Source organism: Ranitomeya imitator, chromosome 2 (assembly GCF_032444005.1).
Source record: "Ranitomeya imitator isolate aRanImi1 chromosome 2, aRanImi1.pri, whole genome shotgun sequence".
In the NCBI taxonomy this organism is placed as follows: Eukaryota; Metazoa; Chordata; class Amphibia; order Anura; family Dendrobatidae; genus Ranitomeya; species Ranitomeya imitator.
Window position 1 is genome coordinate 641,073,681 of NC_091283.1, and position 22,858 is coordinate 641,096,538.

Sequence of the window (22,858 nt, forward strand, 5' to 3'; positions counted from 1 at the left end):
GCTTAGTCCCTGCGGCTCACTGCTCCGGCGCCGCGGTTCTCTTTTCCGGCGGCGCCGGCCCCTAATTTAGGTCCCGGCTTCGGCCGGGGCCTACTTCCGGTGCCGCGACTCTGCCACTTCCGGTTTGCTCGGGCGGGCTTTTCTCCCGCCCGACAACCTTCTCCCCGCATTCTCCGCCCACCGGCGCCATCTTGGTGCTCCCCTACAGGCGGTTTACTCTGTCCCCATTTCTGTACAGAGCGGCTAGCTCCGCCCATTACTCCCAGCCGTCCCATTCGGCCTGGGATCACCGCTATTGTGCTGGGGAGCGTTCTCCTCCGGACCCAGTGGCTGTTCGCGACCCCCCCTCCCCCTTCTGATCTGCGTGCTGGTCCTTTCCAACCAGTGTGTTCTGCACCGGCCGGGTTCCCCGCCTCCATCTTCATGCTGGTGCCCTGGACCTGTGTCCTGATATCTGTCACAGTTACAGCCTTGGAGCAGACTACAGGACACTACACCTGCTGTGAGTAGCGCTGCTTAGCAGTTTGGCCCTCCTCTCTGCATCTCTCCTGTTCCCCTAACCTTCTGGCATTCCTTAGGTGTGCTTACCATGCCTAATCCTATAGGAGGGTGCTCTCGTCCTCCTTTCATGCAAGCTGGTCACTGGTGTATTTATATTCTATAACCGTGCAGACCCGTGCAGCCACTAGTGTAATGCAGTCACTGGTGTAATACGTAATAGTACTCTAAAGCAGTCAATGGTATAGCAGTACTCTAGACCCATGCAGTCACCGGCGTAATGTGTTATAGTCCTCTGGAGCCGCGCAATCATTGGCGTAGTAGCTCTCTAGAGCCGTCACTGGCATAGTAGTGCTAAAGCCGTGCAGTCTCCGGTGTAATAAGTGCCCTAGAGCCGTGCAGTTACCAGCGGGGTTTGGCAGTATGCCCCACGCTGTCGTCATCTGTGCCACGGTCCGCCCCTCACCCTCCACAGGGAGATGGACCATTATAAAGCCTGCCATATGGCGTTCTCTTCATAGAGGTTTCAGTTGCATCTGCTGTTGTGACTTCTGCTATTGCGGACCTGTGCCTTGATTTTCAGCGGTGGGAGGCTCAGCTATTTCTCTACAGCGATGCTAGAGCCCTGGCATATCAAACGCTTCCATTTCTCCTTCTCACAGGCACCCGCCCTCCATCTCCCTGCAGCCTCCTCCGGATGCAACCATTACACTGCTCTAAGCAGAGAGAGGAGCTGCTCCTACCCACTGCACGACTTCAGTGTTCAGACCTGACTTCCAGCTGGTTAAGAGTCCGTATTTCCCAGCAACGTCTGCTGTGGCTCAGTGGATAAAGAATCTGACCACAGATCGCAGGCGCAAAGGTTTGAACTCAGGTGCACAACAGAGTGTAGTGTTTTGGCTCTCTGTTGACAAGCCAACTATTCTACCTTCAGGAGAATGATCATGGCAGGACATACTTCAAGACAGACTCCGTGCTGTGGCTTACTACACGGAAGCTGTTATTCTGCATAATGCCGTCAGGTATCATGACCTAGACCGCAACACAGAATCAACTCTCGCCTATACCCTTCTCCAGGGTTCTCCTGTACTCTATCTGCCATAGTCGCAGGATACCAGGAGCCGATCGCAGCAGTACTTCCTCTGCCATAGTCGCAGGATACTGAGCGAATCGCAGCAGTACTCTATCTGCCATAGTCGCAGAATACCGAGAGCCGATCGCAGCCGTACGCTATCTGCCATAGTCGCAGGATAGTGAGCCGATCGCAGCAGTACTTTATCCGCCATCCAGGTTTCACACGCACCACCTTCCAGGTACAGTACGTTGTTTGAAACGGATCAGTCGTGTCTTGGATTGACCACCGCAGTGGTTCTGGCGTTCTGTACTGTATTCAGGTAAGTCAGGTGCACTCTCCTACTCCTCCCGTCGATTGCAGCAGTGCTATCCAGGTTTTAGATGTCATCTTCCAGACACATTTAGTCAATACCTGACGTCGTCCCAGTGGATTAGACGTGCCCGAGATAGATTGCTGCATTGGTCCTGCTCTTTTGATCCAGAGTCAGGTATGTCAGAAACGTCCTCTATCACTCTCTTAAGGGTCTTTTGCAGCATCTGCCTAGGCTCCCCTTTAGTCACCACTCAGAGAGAGGTGCCCGGTATTTATCACTTCTGGTTGGGTGCAGCCGCAGTTACAATCTGCATTCAGGTGAGTCAGAGGCGCAACTTTTATCGTGTGCTTCACGTTCAATAACGTCTGTGGTCTATTAGCAGCTAAACAGAACATCTACCACGTACCTCAAGGCGGATCTCGGTGCCACAGGGTGGACCTCAGTGGCAGCATAAGTGGCCAGTCCACTTTCAGGTAGGTCGGACTCGCCGGTGTCAGGTACCGACTGGTTGCAGTTTTCCTTCAGCCACGCACTGGGCCTTAATTGCGGGTTGCTCCCCAGGAGCCTTTCCACTCCATTTGGTTATTCGGGCCTACCACTAACTATCCAGTAGGTCAGTTTACAGTGCTGTCCTAGATCTATCTGCACTAACTAGTGCGTTACTCCTATCATATATGATTTACAGTATTATACGTTCTGGATGTCTTTTATGGAGTCAGAGCCCATATAATATCTTGACCCAGGATTGTTAACGGCACTATCCTAGGGGCCTTTTAACTACCTCAATACAGAGCTTCCTATTTGTGTCTGTACTTAACTCTTTTTTTCTTACAGACACTGGATTCAACCTCGAGCAGCTCCGGGATTTTATTTCCGACTGTGGCAGGAACAGGTTCTTCCACCTCGGATAGGAATTGGATCTTACTCCATGCAAGCATTGTCCAGTGTACAAGTCTGCTATTCGCCTGGATCCAATGATGGGTTTTTGTGATAATACGTGCCTTTCTTCAGCAGGATTCGTATCCTTTTCACTGTTATCCTCGTTTGTGTGTATCTTATACTTACGTAAGTAGATCCACACACTTCAATCCTCTCCCCGTTCCAGAGGGTCCGGGACGGATAGGGTCACTCATGTCGTCATAGGTAAGGATCTTCCTTTTGGCAGTCAAGTTTTGTTTTGTTTTTTTTCTGGGCCTATGTACTCCTTCTAGGGCCAACCTGCCATGGAATTGACATACTCCAGGTTTTCCATGGACTCTCCTCCCTTGACTGCTCATGTCCGATTGTGCCCATCAATGCCCATCTTGTCATGCTTTCTAGCAGGTTCCCAGTACCCTACTCTCAAGTCTTTTCTTGTCATTTCAATTTAATGGTCTTTTCTGGGTTTTCTCTTGGAATCCTTAGTTCAACAGTTCCAAAGAAGGAAGCGTCTCGGTTTTCCTATATTCCCTCTCTCCTGAGCTTACTGCGAACTGGACCTCTTCTCTGTCTCTGGACCTTTCAGTTTCCAGCTTTTCCACCGATACAATCCTCCTCTCCAACAGAGAACATCCCTCAAGGATACCAACGACGGACTAATAGTCCATGGCAAGGTCGACCATTGAAGTGTCCCCCGCTACATTGTACCCTACCTTTGTCTCCACCTAGACAGCAAGGTTTATAGATGCATGGGCTAAGCTGCTCCATCAGGGCACCCTTCATGGAGTCCGGTCGGAGAAAATTGCTGTCCTTGCGGACTAATTTACTCCTGCAGGAAGTACATGGTATCCGTCCCCGCGGATGCAGGTGCTGCTTGGACCTGTAGCAATATGGTGCCCTTCCGAAGGATCTTTTGCTTAAGGTGTGACAGGACTTATCCTCTAGGAAGTCCCTCACAGCTTGCCTTCTGAGGGTTTCCGTCAGTTTGTCTCCAACTTGAACCAATAATTAAGGGGGTCATCGGAGGGACATGGTTCTCCTTGGACCGCGTGTGCTTTCCTTTATTTTATGAAAGCCTTTATCCAGGTCCTCCTTTTTCTTCAAGACATCGGACACTCCTGCATTTTTGCGAGGGGCGAGTCCTTTTTCGTCTTATACCTTCTTTTTAGGCTCTCAACCACTTCCAGAGTCTGTGGCAGCAGTTTTGTACATTCTGTGGATCACAGGTTCAGTACTCTGCCCTTACCTTGCCGAGGTTCATCATTCTTGATTCCCTTCCCTTCGTCCTGCTCGGACTCATCCTTTTGTAGCGTTCTCTCATCACACTACCGGGTCAGGGCGAGGTGCATCTACTCAGCTAAGGCCCCGTTTTCAGTATAAGGGCTCGGCGTAGAGAGGCCCTCCGGCCTCCAAATCAACGTATGCCCGCAAAATCCAGTCGGCAATGTTTAGATTTACCAGGTCAGAGCAGTGCTCCTCCTTCCAGTTTTTAAGGCGCACTCTACCCGGGCAGTGGGCGCCTCCCGGCGGTGCACATATAGGGCCTCTGCCTTGCACATCTACAGACCGATGATCGGTCCTCCACATGTTCGCGAATCTTCCATGCCTAGCTTAGGCGTATGCCGGCTTAGGTAGGAAGACCTTGCAGGCGACGGTGGTCAGTTCCTCTGACCTAGATTGGAGTTGACTGCTGTTCCCGCCCCAGGGACTGCTTTGGGACGTCCCATGGTTTCCTGTGTCCCCCAATGAGGCGATAGAGAAAACAGGATTTTTGGTTGCTTACCGTAAAATCTGTTTCTCGGAGCCTTCATTGGGGGACACAGCACCCTCCCAAGTTGAACAGCTCTGTTTATTGTGTTATACTCTTAACGTTTGAGTTCTTTGAACACTCTTTGAGTGTTTGAAACTGTTAATCTGTAGAGCGCTGCAGAGTTTGTTGGCGCTGTATAAATATAGATTATTATTATATTATTATTATTCTTTCTCTTTTACACGTTGCTTCTCCTACTGCTTTCTCACTAACTGAATATCCTACTTCCTGTTGGTGGGGTGTACACTGCAGAGGAGGAGCTAACTTTTTTATTTGCATAGTGTCAGCCTCCTAGTGGCAGCAGCATACACCCATGGTTTCCTGTGTCCCCCAATGAAGGCTCCGAGAAACAGATTTTACGGTAAGCAACCAAAAATCCTGTTTTTGTGGAGTAAACTAGGGGTTCTGCCCATGATTACGAGACTCTGAGACTCGGTGACACCCTGGGAGTGGATTGCAGGATATTTTCCCCCATTCCATATGATACAGGCCCAACAGCTGCTTCCTATTTGGAATTACCATATATTGGGAATTTAGATAGATATGATGGTAGTGTAAATGCTTATGTGTTCTGGATATTAATTCTCTTGTAACTTTAGCAGATGAAATTGTATCTATCATCAAATTATCTATCTTCAAGTTTATTTCTTTAATTTGTATTGTACAATCATGGCGAAGCTGCAAGTATTGATAAAAAACACTGGTATGTTAAATTCCGAACCTAGCTGTTAAAATGCTTAGGCTATGTTCACACGTTGTGTTTTTGCTGCTTTATTTATGCCAAGTTTAAAGGGAACCTGTCAGCAGGATTGTGCAGAGTAACCTTCAGACAGTGCCAGGTTTGCGCCGTTCTACTGATTAAAATGATATCTTGGTTGATGAAATCCTCTTGTGGTTGTTGTGTAATCTTTTTCAGTTTATGATATGCTCGTGCTCTGGGGCAGCCTGTGAGGGGGTCTTCATGTGGTGCTCTGATTAGGTATAATATAATAATTCGCCACTCAATTGACCCACACTGCCAAAAGCTCAACTGCAAGAGCAAATACGAGGGGTGATAGGAGGCAACCCTGCCGGGTGCCCCTACCCAGATTAAGTGGCTGAGAGGTGCCCTCTCATTTGCAATCTGGCAGATGAAGATTGGCATAATTTAACATGAGAAATAAAGTTAAATCCAAACTTCACCTCCGGAACTTCCCTCAAGTGGCCCAACTCAAGGCTATCAAAAGCTTTGGCAGCGTCTAGTGAGAGCTCCGCTCTACTCCCAATTTCTGTAGAACTTCTCTGTAAATTTAAAAGCAACCGTCAGATTGATTGCTGTAGATTTATTGGGTATGAAACCAGTTTGGTCCTCACGAATCGCCTCATTTATTACTTTTGCCGCTCTAACAGCCAAGGTCTTGGCCATCAGATTTGTGTCTATATTTAATATGGAAATTGGTCTATATGATTCTGCGTTTTCCATGGCTTTAAGAACACTATGATCGCCTGTTTCATAGAGCCTGATAAATGTCCTATAGCGATGTTTTCTGCATTTAACATAAACTCGCCAGAGAGACCGGCTCAGCCTGGTGCTTTTTTTTTTGTGTGACTTGTTTAAAGAGCTTTCTCCAATTCCTCTATGGTTGTTCTCTTTTTCTAACTACCCCTTGCACCAGGTGAGATCGGAGGAGAAACCTCCAACAAGTATTGAGCTGTTCCCGACCGCTGACCATGAGATCTCTGTGAATATAGGGGGTTATAATACCTATATAATTCCTGCATAATTAAGGTGTCATTATTCCGCACCTCTCCAGATTCAGATATTGGCCTACTTATATGCGTTAGAGCATTTTGCTCCCTAACTATGGTTGCCAACAAATGGCCAGCGCTCTCTTCCTCTACAAAATATTTTTTTGCAAAAAACAGAAAATTTGTTTGAGTTGTCAGATACATCAAATCATCATTTGATTGCTGAACCTGATCCCAACTATTTTTTTTTTTCATTTCAGATGGTCAAATGACACGTATACCTCCCATGCCCTCTTTTTTTTTTTTTTTTTGTTGCAGTTCTTATTTTCCTCATCATAGTTTTCCTGTGACTTTGATATATAATCCCCTAATGCATGCCTTCATAGCATCCCATATATGTTTTAATAAAGTGCCATTAAAAGCCAGAAAATGTACAATATCGGTGTTGATAGCGTTAGCAATAAGGTGGACCCAGAATGGATTAGCACTCCAATAGGCCTCCCATCCTAGGATTCTCCCGAGAATCATTGAGTCTCACGTGCATAGATGAATGGTCAGTGATGTTATGAGATAGTTAACTTCCATCACAAGATGCAACGTGGGCGCAGATCCCACTGTCCTATCTATACAGGTCAGAGTGGTGTGAAAATGAGTAGCAAGAGAATGGTTTCTCACTCGAATGTTTGATGCTCCATAAGTCTGAGACCTGCCTCAAATACCACCCCATATAATGAAGTAGGGGGTCACTGATATTGGAAACATTTATGATGCTTAACCCAATAAGGGTGTAAATAGTTATTCAAATCTCCAATAATTCGAGTAGGAACATTTGGCTGCTCTGATATAAAGGATATTATTTTCTTCATAACATCTCCAGAATAGGGTGGTGGGATATATAAAGCTGCTAAGATATACACAATCGCATACATTGTACATAATGCCACAAAATGTCTCTCAGAACCTGTTTTTACAAAAAAATTTAATATTTTTGTGAACCATAGCACGAACGCCTCTGACATGTCGAGACTACAGAAGGAATACTTTCCAATCCATGTCCGATGTAGCCAATAAACTCTATCTAACCGTATGAATCGGCTATGCTTATTACTGCTGGTTGAAATTGACAGCCAATTATTGCACACCTCTTGTTGCATCTCCCATACCGCTAACATTAAAGGCTATTATGCCCACATGTTGTTCCATATTCAGTTCAATGCTAATATATAAACAGAACAAGCTGTAGTGTAATATAGCTGAAATAACTATTGACCCACAGTGCCACATTATTTTCCTTATTCTAATACACACCTATTATAACTGTAACAAACAAGGACATCCTCCTGCTTATGAGAAGATAAGGGTGAACGTAAATTTCATACTGAAAAACCCTATAAAACAAGTATGTAAACCTACAATAGAACTATAAGCATTTTCGCTACCCACAAATTAATTATATCCCAAACACTTACAGGGTTTATAAGTATCTGTTATGTTACATTTGCAACAATCATAATCCATTCTTTGTGGGATTCAGCATGTAGCATATGTTCTGGCATTATTCAAAATGTCAACTTTTTTTGTTTCACCGAGATCTTCCTTTGGCATTCAACCACGTTAGTGCATCCACTGGGAGTCAAAGAACTGTGTCTTTCCCAATGGGACTACACGCAGTTTTGCAGGGAACTGCATTGAGTATGTGATTGTTAGCTCGTATTCTTTTTTGGTATGTAGAAATTTTGCCCACTTTTTTTTGCATTTATTCTGAAAAGTAAGGACAAATGGATTCCTTATTACTGTCCACCGTTAGAGACTGATTGTCTTTAGCTTATCGTCGTATGTATTTGTCCCTAAAATGAAGCAGTTTAATGAGGATTGGCCTAGGTGGGGAACCTGGTGGCCCTGGACAACTGGGAACCCTGTGAGCCCTTTCAATGGAAAAGAACAGTGTCAAAAGTTTATTTGCCAAACTTAGAAATAAGTTAGGATTCAAAAAAAGCCACCCAATCTTGGCTCTCTGCCTTTTCTAGTACTCCCACCAAGGGTAGATTACTGCGGTGAGACCTATTTTTAATATATAGGACAAAGTCGATCCTCCACTGTATCTCTAGTCTGATTGGACTCTTGTCTTTCAGACTTCCAAGGTATCAAGCATTTTGTTATTAGCGGTAACTGCAGACAGAAAATCTGCGTAGGTTCTTGTCAGCTGTAGTATTTGGGGTTGAAATAGTTAAAGGAAACCTGTCACCAGGAATAACGCTGTTAACCTTCAGCTATGCAGTCAATCTGCAGGTTGGCAGCATTACGATGCTTGCTGCCCGGCGCCTGCACTCTGCCGAATGCTGCGGAGAGAAAATGACCTTTTATCTTCCCCGGCAATATTTAGTCATCAGCAGCTGCTTCAGCCACCGTTCTGAGTATACACTAGCTCTACATTGAGGCCAGATGTCAGTCAGGGTCGGGGGGCACACTCACAGCGGCCGCTCTGTATACTCAGAGCGGTGACTGAACCGGTGCCGCCCCCGCCTCCATGACTGAATACCGAATGCTGGTAGGGAGAATAAAGATAATTTTCTCCCCACTGCATTCGGCTACGTGCGGAATGCGGGCAGCATCATAACGCTATTAACCTGCAAATTAATCCCATGTCTGCAGGTTAATCGCGTTAGTCCTTGTGACAGGTTCCCTTTAATCCACTTGTGTAGTGTCTTGTAACAATTGGATTGCAAGCACCTGTCAATGATTCTGATTTTTCTGGTTGTGGCCTGGATATCATCCTCCGCTGTCAGGTCTTCAAGGAGTGGGAGTTGACAGTTTTATTGTCATTATCAAGTCTGGATAGCTCGTTAGATGCAGAGTGGGCAAACCACTTTAATTTTACTGCTGCAGTAAAATTTTAATTTTCCTTCACTGGTGTGGGGTGTTGCCATATTGGAAAGGCCTCCTTCACGGGTCTGTTCCTTTACAGCCTTTGCCCTTGTCATGATCTTCTGCTTATTTCATGTGTTCACTGTGTGCAGAAGGACAGGGTAGAGGGAGACCGGTCAGATCTTTATAGTTGATCCTCAAGCTGAATCCACAGGATAATGAAGAATGGATGTGCAGGAGCTCAGCACCAGGCATCCTTACTCCATGCCATTCAAGCCACGCTCCATCGTCCATCAGTTTCTAGGCCACAGTTTTTCCACTTAAATGTCTGGATCAGGAACTTCCCTGACATATACATTATAAGAAAGATTGATATTATGTACAATATTTATTTTAGTTTTGTGTTTTCACAGGATCCCCAGAAGATTTTCAAACCAACCATGTTCCTGATGAGGTTAAGAAAGAATCTGGGAATTGTAAAGGTATTGATATAGAGAATAATGCACTAATGTGTCCATTGACACAAGATACAAATGGCCACAACGAGGTTGGTACAACATCTTCTGAAAGCGAGACTCTCTTGGACATTGATTCCTGTGCACCTTCAAAGCTCATGCAAAACCATGGGGCATTTCATATTAAAGAAGAATTGGTTCCTCCCACCAGACAGGCACAGAATTTACCCAACAGTGTTAAAAAAGAATCCAATTTACGTAAAGATGGGAATCTCAAAGGCTCTAAAATGTATACAGCTGCCGGTCACACCGTACAGTATAACGACTCTCGTATTAAGATGGAGTCCGTTTTATTTCAGGAAGAAAATGCCACATGTACAAAAATGTCTAGTATAGCTCACACACACCAATATCTATCTGCTCATATTAAGCAGGAATCTGTTGTGTGTCATGAAGTTAACTCCAAAGACAATGAGACCTATACACAGATAGATTATTTGGTACCTTATACTGATGAATGTAGTGGAGAAGATAGCGATTCAGCAAGAGCAGATGGGAATGCCATAGCTACAGCCAACGAAAACAATAGAAGATGCTATAACAAGTCATGCGCCATATCTGGACAATCAAAAAACACCCAAGAGAAAAGATACAAATGTTCGGACTGTCAAAAATGTTTTTCAAGAAATGCTGATTTGCTGAAACATCAAAGAGCTCATACAGAGGAACAGCCGATAATATGTTCTGACTGTGGAAAAACCTTTGCCAAGAATTCTATGTATATAAGGCACCAAAGGATTCACACAGGGGAGAAACCATTCTCTTGTTTAGTGTGTGGAAAAAGTTTCTCTGTTAGTGCCCATCTCATCACTCACCAGCGAATTCACACAGGGGAGAAGCCTTTCGGGTGTTCTGACTGTGGGAAGTCCTTTAGCCAGAAGGCATCGCTCATCAAGCATCGTAGGACTCATACGGGAGAAAAACCATTTGTTTGTGCCGATTGTGGAAAATGTTTCACAAGCAGCACAAACCTTACACTGCACCAACGTGTTCACACAGGGGAAAAACCGTATACTTGCTCTGTGTGTGGCAAATGTTTTAGAAGTAGCCCCAACCTTATTTCTCACCAGAGAATTCACACTGGGGAGAAACCATATTCCTGTACGGAATGTGGCAAATTTTTCACCAATAGCTCTGTACTGGTTAGACATCAGAGGACACACACAGGAGAGAAGCCATTTTTATGTTGTGATTGTGGGAAGAGTTTTACCCGAAACTCGCAACTTATAAAACATCAAATGATTCATGCTGGAAAGCGACCCTATTCCATTACCCAATCAACCATACATTAAAGAAAGGTAGACTTGGTCACGTGCAAAAAAGTCTATAGGGTTTACACATTGTTTACGTATAGTTTAGCCAGTATTAACCTGTATAGAAATATGGGAGTTGACGTTGGTCTTAGTCACTCCTCTTCTGTAAGTACATTAACCCCTTCATGACCCAGCCTATTTTGACCTTAATGACCTGGCCGTTTTTTGCAATCCTGACCAGTGTCCCTTTATGAGGTAATAACTCAAGAACGCTTCAACGGATCCTAGCGGTTCTGAGATTGTTTTTTCGTGACATATTGGGCTTCATGTTAGTGGTAAATTTAGGTCAATAAATTCTGCATTTATTTGTGATAAAAACGGAAATTTGGCGAAAATTTTGAAAATTTCGCAATTTTGAATTTTTATTCTGTTAAACCAGAGAGTTATGTGACACAAAATAGTTAATAAATAACATTTCCCACATGTATACTTTACATCAGCACAATTTTGGAACAAAATTTTTTTTTGATAGGAAGTTATAAGGGTTAAAATTTGACCAGCGATTTCTCATTTTTACAACGAAATTTACAAAACCATTTTTTTTACGGACCACCTCACATTTGAAGTCAGTTTGAGGGGTCTATATGGCTGAAAATACCCAAAAGTGACACCATTCTAAAAAATGCACCCCTCAAGGTGCTCAAAACCACATTCAAGAAGTTTATTAACCCTTCAGGTGCTTCACAGCAGCAGAAGCAACATGGAAGGAAAAAATGAACATTTAACTTTTTAGTCACAAAAATGATCTTTTAGCAACAATTTTTTTATTTTCCCAATGGTAAAAGGAGAAACTGAACCACGAAAGTTGTTGTCCAATTTGTCCTGAGTACGCTGATTTTTTTTTTTTTCATTTTCACATGGGCAATAGGATAAAATGGATCCTAAAATTTGTTGGGCAATTTCTCCCGAGTACGCCGATACCTCATATGTCGGGGTAAACCACTGTTTGGGCACACGGCAGGGCTCGGAAGGTGCGCGATTTGACTTTTTGAATGGAATATTAGCTCCAATTGTTAGCGGACACCATGTCGCGTTTGGAGAGCCCCTGTGTGCCTAAACATTGGAGCTCCCCCACAAGTGACCCCATTTTGGAAACTAGACCCCCCAAGAAACTTATCTAGATGCATATTGAGCACTTTAAACCCCCAGGTGCTTCACAGAAGTTTGACGCAGAGCCATGAAAATAAAAAATAATTTTTCTTTCCTCAAAAATGATTTTTTAGCCTGGAATTTCCTATTTTGCCAAGGGTAATAGCAGAAATTGGACCCCAAATGTTGTTGTCCAGTTTCTCCTGAGTATGCTGATACCCCATGTGTGGGGGTAAACCACTGTTTGGGCACAGGTCGGGGCTCAGAAAGGAAGTAGTGACTTTTGAAATGCTGACTTTGATGGAATGCTCTGCGGGCGTCATGTTGCGTTTGCAGAGCCCCTGGTGTGCCTAAACAGTAGAAACCCCCCACAAGTGACCCCATTTTGGAGACTAGACCCCCTAAGGAACTTATCTAGATATGTGGTGAGCACTTTGAACCCCCAAGTGCTTCACAGACGTTTACAACGCAGAGCCATGAAAATAAAAAATCATTTTTCTTTCCTCAAAAATGATGTTTTAGCAAGCATTTTTTTATTTTCACAAGGGTAACAGGAGAAATTGGACCCCAGTAATTGTTGCGCAGTTTGTCCTGAGTATGCTGGTACCCCATATGTGGGGGTAAACCACTGTTTGGGCGCACGTCGTGACTCGGAAGTGAGGGAGCACCATTTGACTTTTTGAATACAAGATTGGCTGGAATCAATGGTGGCGCCATGTTGCGTTTGGAGACCCCTGATGTGCCTAAACAGTGGAAACCCCTCAATTCTACCTCCAACACTAACCCCAACAGACCCCTAACCCTAATCCCAACTGTAGCCATAACCCTAATCACAACCCTAATTCCAACCCTAACCCTAAGGCTATGTGCCCACGTTGCGGATTCGATTTTTGAAAAATCCGCGGGTAAAAGGCACTGCGTTTTACCTGCGGACTTACCGCGGATTTCCAGTGTTTTTTGTGCGGATTTCACCTGTGAATTCCTATTGAGGAACAGGTGTAAAACGCTGCGGAATCCGCACAAAGAATTGACATGCTGCGGAAAATACAACGCAGCGTTTCCGCGCGGTATTTTCCGCACCATGGGCACAGCGGATTTGGTTTTCCATAGGTTTACATGGTACTGTAAACCTGATGGAACACTGCTGCGAATCCGCAGCGGCCAATCCGCTGCGGATCCGCAGCCAAATCCGCACCGTGTGCACATAGACTAATTCTAAAGGTATGTGCACACGCTGCGGAAAATGCTGCAGTTTCCCATGAGTTTACAGTTCAATGTAAACCTATGGGAAACAAAAATCGCTGTACACATGCTGCAGAAAAACTGCACGGAAACGCAGCGGTTTACATTCAGCAGCATGTCACTTCTTTCTGCGGATTCCGCAGCGGTTTTACAACTGCTCCAATAGAAAATCGCAGTTGTAAAACTGCAGTGAAATGTGCAGAAAAACCGCGGTAAATCCGCAGCGGTTTAGCACTGCGGATTTATGAAATCCGTAGCGGAAAAATCCGCAGAGGACCAGAATACGTGTGCACATACCGAAACCCTAACCCAAATCCTAACCCTAACCCTATTCTAACCTTAGTGGAAAAAAAAAATTCTTTATTTTTTTTTATTGTCCCTACCTATGGGGGTGACAAAGGGGGAGGGGTGGGGGGTCATTTACTGTTTTTTTTATTTTGATCACTGTGATAGGTTATATCTCAGTGATCAAAATGCACTTTGGAACGAATCTGCCAGGCGGCAGATTCGGCGGGCGCACTGCGCATGCGCCTGCCATTTTGGAAGATGGCGGCGCCCAGGGAGAAGACGGACGCACCCCGGGAGGAACGGTAAGTGTGATGGGGGGGGGGGTGTGGATCGGAGCGCGGGGGGGGGTGGATCGGAGCACGGGGGGTTTGGATCGGATCAGAGCACGGGGGGGGGGGGGGGGTGATTGGAGCACGGGGGGAGCGGAGCACAGGACGGAGGGGAGCCGGAGCAGTGTACTGGACAGATCGGTGGTTTGGGGGGGCGATCGGTGGGGTGGGGGCACGTTAGTGTTTCCAGCCATGGCCGATGATATTGCAGCATCGGCCATGGCTGGATTGTAATATTTCACCAGTTTTAATACGTGAAATATTACAAATCGCTCTGATTGGCAGTTTCACTTTCAACAGCCAATCAGAGCGATTGTAGCCACGGGGGGGGGGGGGGGGGTGTAGCCCCCTGGGCTAAACTACCACTCCCCCTGTCCCTGCAGATCGGGTGAAATGGGAGTTAACCCTTTCACCCGATCTGCAGGGATGCGATCTTTCCATGACGCCACATAGGCGTCATGGGTCGGATTGGCACCGACTTTCATGACGCCTACGTGGCGTAAAAGGTCGGGAAGGGGTTAAAGTAAATTTGCAAATTTAGTCTGCCGTTTTAAGTTTTGGTTTCGTTTTTACCACCTTCAACTTTTAGGCCAGTTTCATGCTAATGTGAAAGAAAGACTGTACTAGCATCGGAAGCCCTGCCCCAACCCGACATAATCTTTAACTGCCTTATAAGTATATATTAAGCAGTTAGCTAAACTAAACATTTTTTAAATTCAATTTTTGATCAGTCTTTGTACAGTTAAGGTAATGGAGTACATTACAAAAATTCTTAACTTGCTGCTTTTTCTCCCAAAATCCATGCTGAAAGAACTTTCAAGCACTTAGAGTAGCTGTTCCAGACTAGCAAATACCCCTGTGTGAGCTTCTTTGCTCCCCTCTCACACTGAGTTGTTGAACTTGTGAACAGTGTGTGAGCATGTGGGAGGAGACCAGGCAAGCTCACATAGGAGTTTGGACATTTGCTAAACCTGCAGCTCAAACAGCTACTCTAAGGGGTACTTCACACTAAACGAGATCGCTGCTGAGTCACAAGTTTTGTGACGCAACAGCGACCTCAGTAGCGATCTCGCTATGTTTGACACGTAGCAGCGACCAGGCCCCTGCTGTGAGATCGCTGGTCGTGTCGGAATGGCCTGGACCTTTTTTTGATCGTTGAGGTCCCGCTGGGTAGCAGACATCGCTGTGTTTGACACCTTACCAACGACCTCGTTGACGACTCAGACACCGACACATAAGGCGTTCATTTGCGTTGCCTTTTCCCCACCCCTCCGCTCCGATTGGTGGTCGCTACTGCGTTCTGATTGGCGGTCATGCCTTCAACAGAAGGCGACATAGTAGCGCTTCCATCCTTTTCCTCTTCGATTTATCTATTCTTAAACGGTTCTTCTGACACCTATATTTTGTGCACGGTAGGTATCGTTTGGGGTCTCAAATGCGTTTTCATTTTTCCTTAATCTGCAAACCACCACGCGGTCAGGAACAAAGGACGGAAGGGCTATTGTCACCTCATAAGGCAAGGCCGCCAAACAGAACGCAGTAGCGACCACCAATCGGAACTGAATGGGCGCGGAAAAGGCACCGCACATGCACGCCTGTGTGACTACAACGTCACACAGGATGTCCCTCATCGAGGTCTGAATCGTCATAATAGCTGCCATGTGACAGGGTCACAACAACCAACGACATCGTTGTACAGGTCGCTACAGGTCGCCGCATCGCTGCTGCGTCGTTGGGAAGATCGCACTGTTTGACATCTCACCAGCGACCACATAGCGACGCAGCAACGATCCCTGACAGGTCGTATCGTTGTCGGGATCGCTTTAGCGTCGCTAAGTGTGACGGGGCCTTAAGTGTAAGAACAAGGCATTTGAAACAGCCCTTTCAGCATGGAGTTTTGGGAGAAAAGGAAATGTGTAAATTCATTACTTTACAAAGACAGATCAATAATTAAATTGATATAAAGGTTCAGTTACATTTTAACTACCTCATATGTAAAATGCAAGAAACCTTGTGTTGGGCCAATCTTCCAACTCAATCATGGTCTGTGAATAAGCTTAAAGGGAACCTGTCAGCAGGATTGTGCATAGTAACCTACACACAGTGTCAGGTCGGCGCTGTTATACTGATTAAAATGATACCTGGATTGATGAAATCCATTTTGTGCTTGTTTGATCTTTATCTTCAGTTTTGAGTTAATGATATGCTCGAGCTCCGGGGTGGCCTGTGGGGGGTCTTCATGTGGTGCTCTGCTTAGGTATTCATAATGAAGACTACTGACAGGTTACTGATCTTTCAATGACCTGCCCTCTAGTTTACATAATGATTATCATATGTACGTATTAGGAAAACAAACCTTTTGCTGGCTATCAGCGATTATCCATTTTGGCGGTCGCTGATAGCTGCTACTGCGCATGTGCCGTCGGTGCCATCTTGCCAGAGAAAAAAAATTCTGCCTCCAATGATATGGTCGTTCCCCGGGACGGGCTGTGGGGGGTCTTCATGTGGTAATCTGATTGTGTTCACCAGTATGGCTTCTGACTAGCTTCTACTGCGCAGGCTTGGCTAGCGCCATTGAGACTTTTTTTTTATTTATGTATGCCATCAAAAAATCAATTTAAATACACATTATAAATGTGATCATGCTCCAGTGCCGGTGCCTGAATGCAGAAAGTGATGATATATTATTTATTTTTTTTTTTTTAAGGATATATAATCATTATGTAAACTAGGGAGCAGGTCACTGAAGGATCAGTGACCTGTCAGAAGCCATACTGATGAATACCTAATCAGAGCACCACACCCACTGTGTGGTCCTGTCTGCAGCGTAAGACCTTTTATACACCTTCCAACAGGTGTGTGGACATCTAGCCGTGGTAAATTGGCGAGTCTCTAGCCACGGCTGCATCACTTCCAGCGATTCCGGTGCCAGCGTATGGATGCCTTAAGAGACGCGGGCCGATCAGATCTCCAATGCGCTCGTAGCAGCGGTGGACATATTTTAACAGGGGTTAAGTGTGGTCAACATTGCTAAGTAGAAGATAACAGGGAATGTGGTAAAGTGAACAATGTAAATGGTCTGTGCACAAATAAGTTGTGTATATAAAAAGAAAAATGGAAGCTATGTCAGTACAATTGGTAACAATAAGGAATGAAGGGTAAAACAAAATAATACAAACACAAAAAACTACTGAATAATAAAAAGAATAAGCAAAACATTTAAAAATATGTGTGTAATTTATATGTGAAATTCTACCAAATAATTGGTCAGTCTTCAAAACTGAAACAAACTTGAGTAAAATATTACCTGACTGTTCTCTATTAATCGCTAGGAGAGGTTAAAACTTAAAGAATATCCTAGTTAGAAGCCACTATGTGACATCCCTGAATCCATTTAATGCTGGTAGATAGAGGTCGGTCTGCTATCGTTGTGGTTCATGTGTGGCATGTAACACTGTATGTGCAACTTCATTCACGTCAGAAAATAGTAAGAGGGATTGTCGCAGTAGCAGTTATGTGGTATATTGTGCCATATGTACCTGCAAATTGATTTATGTGGGACTTGCATCACGTGAATTTTGGGTCCATGCCAGGGAGCATGTTAAGGATATCAGGGTGGCATGGCATATTGAAGACATTACAACCCTCAAAACCATCCCTCAACACTTCACACTGTGCCACAATTGTGACACCTTGATGACCTAAAAATACGAGGCATTGATAAGGGTACACTATGACATCAAGGGAGGAGACTATAAATGTGTTTTGGCACGACTTCAGTATCTCAGGATTGTCTCTCTGGGTACAATGGGTCCCCTCTGGCTTAAATGAGAAGCATACGTTTTAATTTATTTATTTTTAATTATTCGCTTTCTTTCTCTTCATTTTGATTGTCGTTTTATCAGATTTTTCTTAATGTAGTAATGATATGCTGATTGATCCACGACTGAGACATTACCTCTTCCACCCCATCTAGCTCTTGGACGCCAGAGCATATGTAAAAGGATGGGTTTTTCCACCACAAATTACTACTTAGGCCGGGATCACACATGCGAGAAACACGTCCGTGTCTCGCATGTGAAAAGCAAGCTGTGGCGCCGGCACTTCGGAGCGGAGAGTGCAGCCGCATAGCAACACATGGAGCCGCACGCTTCGCTCCCAAGTGCCGGCGCCAGAGTTTGCTTTTCACATGCGAGACACGGACGTGTTTCTCGCATGTGTGACTCCGGCCTTATAGTTGCCAAAGGAGGAAACCTCCTTACACCTCTAATGAGGTACGATATCAACTATTAACGCCAAAATTGACTACTAATAATTAATATCCACTTAATACCACAATTCTATCTTTACCTTATACTATACACTAACTGTTATCTATTCCTTATACTATATACTAACTGAGACAAAACCGTGTATCAATAAAGGGTATTCATTACACACACGCAAGTCTGCAGTCTATAACATACATATTGTCATGGTCCAGTCCGGAGTTTATTTTCATCTTTTCTCTTTTGAGACTGGTCATGCGGGGGTTTATCTCAGCCTCGTTCTTGAGCTAGCTGGGCTTTTTCAGTCCCTCACAGCCTGCCTACCGCTGTTAGTGATGGTTCATGCTTCCTAGCTTGAGCCCCTGACCTGTATCCTGATTTTGGTGATCCTTGTGTCTGTCTGCCCGTACCGTGTATGACTCGATCTGTTCCCTGGACTTCGACTCGTGTTTTCTGTCTCTGATACCACGTTACCCTCCTGGTTCTGACTTTGGCTTGTACCCCCGACTTTCTTACGTCTCACGATTTGGTTACCACGTTCCTGGTAGGCTCTTATTCCTTGCATGTCCCTGACTATTCTCCTGACTGCCCTTGTGTACAGTACTGATATCTCTGTGTATGTCTTTGGCTTGTCTGACATCTCTCATTACCTGTGACACCTGTGCCTGAGCTCTGTGTTACTTCGCTTAATGTTTAACCTCTCTTCCCTCACCAGCTCCCCCTGGTGGAGGTTGCATTACATTATCACTAACCGCGGTATATATGTACATACACAATATACGGATATTACAACTCTAATACAGTAATACCACTTGTAGCGTTTCCCTTACTTCGGGTCTTGGGGGACATTTGCTTTGCACGGGAATAATGCATACAGGCACGATTTCTCACACAAATCAAGTCCGTTCCGGTTTATTAAAGCATCATAAACCGCACCGTAAGCCAGGTTACACACAGTCTGTTACTTTAACACGTGTGGCTTTACAAAACATTCGGTAGTCACGTCTTTTCTCTCCATTACATGCATCAACGGAACATATTAAACCCCGACAGTCTGTTCCAATGGCAGATACGTCTCTGCCGTATAACACAGGTTTTTTCCCATACCAGAGGTTACCTCTCAGGAGCTGCGGCTCCACACACTGACTCCTGCCAGTGCTAGTTCACAGGGAAACTGCCTCACTGGGATCATCGTCCTTGTGACCAGGGCACCTCGGATAGTCCAGACCCACATTAGGAACTGTAGCTTCCCCAACACATAAACCATCTCAGGCTCTGTAGATGTAGTCTTTCCATGCGCTTCCAGGAAGTCCAATCACAGGCACTTCCAACACACAGGCCATCAGTCCATGATCTTACCAGGTGCTTACAGGACTCCAGTCCATCCCAGAACAATCCAACACTTTGACCATTCCAGGACTCATACTCTTACCAGGTGCTTGCAGGACTCCAGTCCATACCAGGACAATCCAACACCTCGAGCATTCAGTCCATAGCCTCAGCAGTGCTTCCAGGACTCCAGTCCACTTCAGAACAATCCAACACACAGGCAATTACAGGGCTCACTCTTCAGTGCTTTCAGGACTTCTCCAATGCCAGGTGACTCTAACACTGACCGTCCCCTAGGTCCACGGTCTTAGGTGCTTCCAGGAAGACTCCACTCACAGGAGCTTCCAACACCGACTGTCCAGGACCTTGCACATGGACCAAACGGACCCATACACAAAACCCTGTGACCCAAACTTTGGTCACATTACATACCTGTAACCACTCCCCTGGGTGGGAGTGTGGGTGTGTGTGGCTAGTTTGACCCTCCCATCTCTCATAACTAGCCCTGCCAGTCTCCCATTACCATTACACAATTACTTGTGGGACTACAGGTCCCAGCACACCAACTTAACTTCAGACTGACAGCGCAGAGTGTCTTCCTCTGCAACACACACACCGGCCATTTACACTCCTGCCGGACTTGGTCTCATCACATTTATGCCTCCAAGCGCCTTGAAGCGCACACACATTGCCCCCTGGCTGTAACGTGGGTCACCGCACCACACACTACAGTATACAGTGATATCCCAATAATATCACACATTAATAACCCACAATAACCAGTAATATCACAACAATCAATTAACTGCTCGATTACCCAAATCACACATACAATATCAGCCCTCCCACCTATGGCTAGCTAACCCTAATGAATATTTCTTGGCCTATTAAGAAAAGGGGATACAGAGTATATTTAAGCCATGTGGGTCCATCATCATTCCAGCATGCAGGCACATCAAAAGAGGCAGAACCACCTGGTCTTGTCCCTTATAAGTGACCAGCTAAAAGAGGTGTGTCCAGCCCCACGTGTGTGAGATGAGGTCACGGTCTATTGTCCACTAAGATACACCCCCTCAGTCCTAAATGAAACTTTTTTTTTCCAGCTCATGGCAGCTTTGTTTACAGCAGGCTGGAGGGGGGCTTTGCTCCATGTGGTATACATGTGGGGGATATACCCAAAACATGCACTAAACACATCTCTATGTAAAGATGTACATTTTGGGTGCACTTCCCTTCTACACCATATTTCCATATAGTGGTCCCGTCTTCAATTTAGCCTGTGGATTACAAAGTAGTTGGTTACAAAGTGTAATTCTAGCGTGATTGTAACTTTTTTAATGTTCCTTTTGCTGTATCCATGTTCATGGAACCTATTCCTGAGCCTGACTCTCGATGAGCTAATCTGTTGAACATATACATTTCATCCTTAGGACTTATAAGGACAGCCCAAATTGTAGAGGATGCATATGCAGATGTCACAAGTAACAAAGGATTTACTAATGTTTCTTTCTGGAAAAAGTCGGTTTGGATGAAGCCGTCTGACTGTGCTTCTATTTTTATATCTAAACAATCAGTTTTGTCTATCATGTTTGTACATAACTTTTTTTTTTTTTTTATTTGTTTATTAACCACAAAGTATAATTGTACAATATACACACTTATTCTCGTTATTGTTGCACACAATATAGAACACATACATTATTTACATTATAAGTACAGAGTGAAACATATATTCTTAATTATATCCAAAACGATGTATACAATCTCTGAAATTTCAAAGAACAGCAAATTGTGCATATCGAATCATTTTCTTCATGTGAACCATATAAATAGAAAAAAAAAAACATGGAACCATGAAAATTTAAAGTTCCTAAACTATTACTACAACTGTATCTATACTAACTACTATTCTGCCATTTAATATTATGCATTATATTTTCTCTGTGCAATGTTCTCAGAACAAGAAATCTAACTGTTTACACTGATATCAAATCACTATGAATTTATAGAGTAAGGTGGGGGAGTTCCACCTATCCCAGATTTTATCAAATTTACCCGGACATCCTCTGTTCTGATATAATGTATGTTCGTATGGGATAACAGAGTTCACCAGTTCAATCCAAGCCCTAAGGGAGGGACATGAACCCCCCCATCCACCGTAATGCTAATACCTTCCGTGCCATAAAAAGTGTCTCTCATAGAAAAATCCCAACATAATGATCCCAAGTCTCCTCATCCCATACCTCAAACAGACAAATTAGCAGCTCAAGGGGAACAGGAGTTAACAAGGACGTTAATAATGACGTCACCTCTTTCCAGTATTAAATTTTAGTATAATATGTTTAGCTTGGGATAATTTATTAGAGTAATCATAAAATGCCCAAATTTTATTAATATATAATATCTAAAATGCCACCAACCTGTGGCTGCACCAAAAAACAAAACACACCGTGAATAAAAACTGGGTAGGGAGAGAAAAAAGCCCTATAAAGACCTATACTGGTGTCTGCCTATCAGCGGGGGTTGGCGCCCTAGGGGGAACGTATTGGCGCCCCCGCTCAACGAAGGCTTGCCCTGGGGTCCCTACTAGGCCCTATTATAGCCAATGGGTCCCTCTACCCGCACAATAAATATAAACTAAGGGTACCCCTCAAAAGCTATACAAATGACACACCTATACTAGGGAATCCTCAACCCCCACACCGTGAATATAAAAACAAAATGAGAACATGTAGACGGCTGATGACGGGTATGAAGCGTGTACATACAACACCTAGTCACTATATCTCGAAGTAGGCATTGTTGTTATGCACATACTGATAAATACACGTAGAGAGCACCAAATCAGTGGATCACAGGCAACATTATATCCCTTGGACAAATTTATAAGTCCTACAATGGGTTTCTGCCCGATAGACAGTAAAACTATATTGCCAGGGCAAGTGCTGATGCTATAGCCGAAGATCCCCTATCAAAATACATTGATCTTAAGTAGATCTGCACAATTGGTACTCATCGTTCTGTGCCCTTCCATCAGTCCGCTGTCATAAGTCGCCTCGACGCGTTTCGCCCCTCTGGCTCATCAGGAGGCTAGATAGATCTGTCATGTGTCTCGATGATGAAAGATAGAGGTGAGTTATGATACCTCTGTTTAAATAAGCCGCCACCGGAAAATCCAAGCGTGTGCATGCTTCCTGTTGATAGACCGGAAGTCGTCGCACAAATGACAGACAAGAGGAGGTCTTTCCCTGCGCCTGCGCTCAGTGGCACGCACAGGA

At 44.7% G+C, this 22,858-nt stretch overlaps 1 protein-coding gene across 3 annotated transcripts in view; it reads left to right on the forward strand.

Annotated features, from left to right (window-relative positions):
- The window catches only part of LOC138665364 (zinc finger protein 3-like), a 39,788-nt gene extending 25,842 nt beyond the window's left edge, over nucleotides 1-13,946 (forward strand). For all 3 annotated transcript variants that reach the window (XM_069752784.1, XM_069752783.1, XM_069752782.1), the window contains one exon: nucleotides 9,621-13,946. In XM_069752784.1, coding sequence (XP_069608885.1) covers nucleotides 9,621-11,014 — 1,394 coding nt within the window. In that variant the 3' untranslated portion in view covers nucleotides 11,015-13,946. The remainder of the gene's footprint in view (nucleotides 1-9,620) is intronic.
- The last annotated feature ends 8,912 nt before the right edge of the window (nucleotides 13,947-22,858 follow it).